Consider the following 5,148-nt stretch of genomic DNA (forward strand, 5'->3'; position numbering starts at 1 on the left):
CTAGATAATCAAAGCATAAGCTGTTTTATTAACAAACAAATCAAATCAAATAACATATCTTGTTCACTTTTATGTTTATATATTTTAAATTCGATCGTAAAGAGTCGATTATAGTACTCGAGCTTCAGTCTCATGGACCTGCTGAAATCAAGGGTTGCAATATTAAGTAAGGTGCAAGTATAAGAACATAGTATTATAAGTGAAAGGTCGGAATAACATAGAAGAATGCAACTATCAACTGTGCAAGTGCCTAAACACTCCTTATATAACAAGGTTACATCACATTCAATTTTTGTCCACCCAGATTTCGTATTTATTAAATAAATAGGGAGTCTTACATAAAGTAACGAGTTGAAAGCCAAAAAGCGAAAAAGTGCAAGCACAAGTACAAATTAATACAGTAAATGACAAATAAATCAAACCAAGACATCTAATCTAATCTCTTAATTCACATACCACCGCCCTCATTTGCACAATTAATAAAGCCTCATTTTGGAACCATGCCCTACTTCACAACATCAAGCACCTAATTCCTCAAACATCGACTCGATATGATCCCGGAACACATGAAGCATGTCGTGAAACGTGACTATACCCTCAACCGAATAGTCGTCCTCCATTACCCATACATAATTAACTCTATGAGCGATTGCTTGGATCATGACCGCTATTAGTGAACTTTTAGGATGACAAACTATTGCCTCGGCTTTCTTCACCATCCTAGCTGAGTAGCTCCATGATCTATTATATCGTGCTAATTTAGCTGAAGATGAGGAGATTGACTCGTCATCTGACGAAGAGTATGTCAATGCATCCGATGAGTAATCATCGGCTAAAATTTCCAACAACCCTTCTAACTTTTTTTCCTTTAGCTTCTCCTTCATAATTTTGACAATGTCCTCGGGCGGACCACCCCAGTCGATGTAGGACATGAGGTCACCCGAGGATAGGGTCATAATTGCAGCTGATACGGTTTCATCACATCCACAAAGGGTGAAAGGAGAAATTTCCCCGACTAGGGACCCATCTTCATCCACAACACCGACAGAAGCCTGTTCAGCTAATGATCGAGCAATGACTTGTAGAGCCATTGTCGCAGGGGAGTGATAGTCCACTGTTAGAATCTCAGTCCGTATAATCCCGAGGGCCTTGACCGAGAGGTTTGCGATCGAAGTGAACAAGCCTATTCGACTTAGGATGAATTGGATCACGTCTTCCTGCGTTAACCAACAATATTCACGCCCGTTATGGAATGACGGTCCGTGCTTTCTTCTTGAGATTTTGGTACTCCTTGTTTGTATTGGCACCACCAGATTTTGAGCCCCTTGCAGGATTAGATCAATTGCTTCCACCAAACTGATTAACCCAAAAACATAAAACATTATTCACATGCTGTAAACGAAATTAGACTCTTTGATATACAAATTAAACAATCTAGCCATAGCAAAATCGAAACATATAGACCAAAAATTCTTTTCTAAGACGATTACACAAGTGTTTTAAGGGTAAATAACACACGATTTTTATAATATACCCATTCTTGGCAACATCCGGTAAAACACAATCGTTAAAACGTTTCGCTATACTATATGAGAATAACAAAACTTAGGAATGAATTTGGAGAGGTCACATCTAAAAGTCAGATTGAGGCTCCAAACAACCGTGGTAGCAACTAGCCGGGTTAAACCTTAAAGCTTGCAGAAATGCAGGAGTTGAGAGGTCCCGGGTTCGATTACCAGCTGGGGCGATGATCACTTGGCCACTGCAGCTCCCGTAGGGGTGGCTTACATGGTTCATGTGGTGGTGCGGGAATGCATGGGCCCAGGGGATTCAACCCCTCGTCATCAAAAAAAAAAAAAAAAAAAAAAAAACAATAGGAAAACTAAATCTTTTAGTAAATGGTACTCGAATTTGTGCACTTAGGAAGTAAATGAATTTGAGAGGTCACGGTTTTGAGAACCTTTTGAACATGCATGCTATTAGACGGCTTTTGCCTGATTTGCCACTAAACCATTTAGATTAACAAAACCACATCTAATCCTTTTTGCTTTACAACGTGTAATCTAATCTAATTCCAATTATAAAGTAAGATCTGAATCCTATGCTTGAACCTAATAATTTAACTTGACGTGTTCACAATAATTATTGCAAATACTAATTCCTACTAAATCTGAACTACTCGAGTTTTTAATTTCAATTAAACCAGCTTGTCAATTACTAAGTTTACACAAAGGGTACCTTACTAAGTTTACTAGGAATAGTAATATTAACTTTAGTTAGTCAAATATAAACTTAATTATAGCAATAAATTAATGACAATGCGTTTCACACTTCCTAATGTGAACTAATCAAACCTAACATCCGGAAATACTCATGCAATGAACCTAACCATAGCTCCATAATGACATTTTTAACTACCCTTCATTTTTGGATCATTGTCACCTGACACACGTTAGAAAAATCGTTTGTAATTATTAAATTTTGTTACAAGCCCAAATGACAAACACATGAAGACATAATATTTGTGGGGTTTTCAATTTCAAACGTACAATTATCACAATTGACATTTCACACATGGTATCAAATAAAATCTTATTTACATCAACCCAATATAAATCTCGAGTTTGTCTAAGAAGACAAATCTTATTCAAACGTACAATTATCACAATTGACATTGCATGGCATGGGAATGGGTTTACATACATGTGTTATGCATCACCTGAATTTCACGTGTTATGCATCACACACTTCATATGTTACACTTCACGTACTTTGTCACAGGATTTGTACCCATCTACGAATGGTAACTTTCGATTTTTAATAGCACGAGTCCAACACTTGGCCACGCTTTGCCCCTAAACGTTTTTTCCATAAGTAGTTTTGAATAGGCTGAAAAATCAATGAACTGCCAAGTAGTTTTTTTTTTTGGGTACGAATGAGAGGCAAGTCTCGGAAATTAACTAATTGTGCTGTTACACTGGGAATAGCAACCCCAAATGAGCTGGCAAGTAGTAACTACCGGAAGAAGGACAAGTCCAACACCAGACCAAGTGAGGTAGCAAGGAAAAGCCGCAATTTAAAAAGACGTTATGAGTTAGGGGTTATAGTGGTAAAAAGGCCAATTGACTTTAGAATATGTATACATCTTTTAATCTTTATTATTGTATCTAGGACACCTATATCAAAGAATATTAGGAAATTATTTCAACACACAAAAAAAAAAAAAAAAAAAAGGAATATTAAGAAATTATTCATATACTTCTTTTTTTTTTTTTGATTTAAAAAAGGGAAACATCCCAGAGACCTACAGCGAGTAGGGTCCCAAACAAGTACACAAGTAAAAGCAAAACAACAAGTACGAGACACAAAAAAACCTATTCAACCACGAAGAACCTCGGGTACAAACATCACGCCTCCTCTCCATAATCCCTTCCTCCTTTCATGATCTTAGTGTTGGCCAAAAGTGTAATCAAACCTCCAAAGTATAGGCTAGGCAAAACTTACAAGATGTACACCACAATCCATGCCAATGAACTAAATAATTCCTCCAAAGCTTGATCTCTTCCAAAACTATCCCGTAAGTGAACCCGTTTGCAAGTCTCAAAAGGGCAGTACACTACAACGACCTCTTCTAAATCCTTAACTCTTCTAACTCCAAGAAAAATAAAGTTTATTCATATACTTCTAAAGTACCCATCAGCACTTAAATCATCTGGTAAGGATTTAATCTAGTTTAATCAGTCGGGTCTTGGAATGCAGTAATGTTAGAACTCATACGGAAGAGCTTTACGGCCTTAGTGTTCTTACGCGACTCGAATCCTGACTAAACTGGATGATATCCAAAAAAAATAAAGTTTACAAAAGGCTAATAATAACTAATTAAAGTAGACGCAAGGTTGATCAAGCCAGATATATTACATACATCTCAAATTAAAAGTAATTAAGAACTACAAGAGAAAAATCAAATACTAATAAATCATTATTGTCATAATACACAATGACCCTTTATAACATTAAGTCATTAACAAATAACAAAAGTACAAACAAAATAGTTAAAACACTTAATAGAAAAAATTAAGAATAGTAAAATAAAAAGTAGAGGGGAGCATGCATACATATTACATACCTAGTTGAAGGATCAACATGCTTGACTAAGCAAGAATCCTTAGGAATAATGGCAGAAACAGGAGATAACATTGCTGATGATGGTGAACTCAAATTCTCTTCTTTGCATAAATAACATATTATATCAACCATACATATTTTCCCAACACATTCACAGCAATCATAATTATTATTATTATTATTATTATTATTATTATTATTATTATTATTATTATTATTATTATTATTATTAATATTACAAGACCAAATGCTTATGAAATTATGTTGAGAAGCTTTGATTGCAGAAAGAGCATCTGCAATTGTTGATGTTGCATAAGGAAGTGAATTTAGGGCTGGTTTTCCCAAACATAGGTCTGATACTTCATAGTTTAAGAAGTTGATTGCCATGCAATTAATCTTGAGATTAGTGATGTGCTAATCTTAAGGATTAAGGAGAGGTTTATTTTGTTGGAATTTTGGGTGTGAATCAAGGGTGAAATGTTGGGAGGAAATATGGATGTATTTATAATACACAAATTCTCATTATTTAAGAAAATAGTATCCATCTTAAATTTAAGACGGGACGGATTAAATAGTTATAATAAAACAAAAGCATAACAATAGATTTGTTATATGTGTCTAAATGAGATGATACTAAACCTATTTTATCGTGAAAACAGATACATTTGTTTTAAGGGAGACCTACTATAAATAATACAGTCTGTCTTACTTTAGACCGCAATAAGATCTCTCACATTTAAGAAGTACATGGGTGGTGGGGCACCCCATGTACTTTCCCACTCATATCCTAAATGAGTTTTTTTTGTAGAGGAAATGGTATCCGTCTGACAATTTCAGACGAATATGACGGTCTGAAATAAGAATTTGGGTAAATAATAAGTCTGTTACAGTGACATTTGGTGTATTATGTTTCATATATATGACAAAGTATAATATGAGTGGTGGGGCTGCTGTTTTTTTTTTTATGGACTAATTAAGGATATTAAAATATGGTGCAAATTAAATACTCCCACTAATTTCCTA

General features: G+C 35.0%; 1 protein-coding gene across 1 annotated transcript; it reads right to left on the reverse strand.

Annotated features, from left to right (window-relative positions):
• Positions 1-239: 239 nt before the first annotated feature.
• Positions 240-4,782, reverse strand: LOC141617183 (CBS domain-containing protein CBSX5-like). The gene is made up of 2 exons (XM_074434368.1): positions 4,127-4,782; positions 240-1,356 (listed from the first exon to the last, which is right to left on the reverse strand). Exons 1-2 carry the CDS (start codon positions 4,510-4,512, stop codon positions 519-521), a joined length of 1,224 nt encoding a protein of 407 aa, XP_074290469.1. The 5' UTR covers positions 4,513-4,782; the 3' UTR covers positions 240-518.
• Positions 4,783-5,148: the final 366 nt, after the last annotated feature.

Source organism: Silene latifolia, chromosome X (assembly GCF_048544455.1).
Source record: "Silene latifolia isolate original U9 population chromosome X, ASM4854445v1, whole genome shotgun sequence".
Taxonomy (NCBI): Eukaryota; Viridiplantae; Streptophyta; class Magnoliopsida; order Caryophyllales; family Caryophyllaceae; genus Silene; species Silene latifolia.

What these genes read in the sequence shown, in the direction of transcription:
- LOC141617183 (XM_074434368.1), bottom strand. Translation starts at nt 4,512, where the DNA reads ATGGCAATCAACTTCTTAAACTATGAAGTATCAGACCTATGTTTGGGA. An exon ending in CATGTTGATCCTTCAACTAG is followed by an intron (nt 1,357 to 4,126) that starts GTATGTAATATG and finishes TGGGTTAATCAG; the next exon opens with TTTGGTGGAAGCAATTGATC.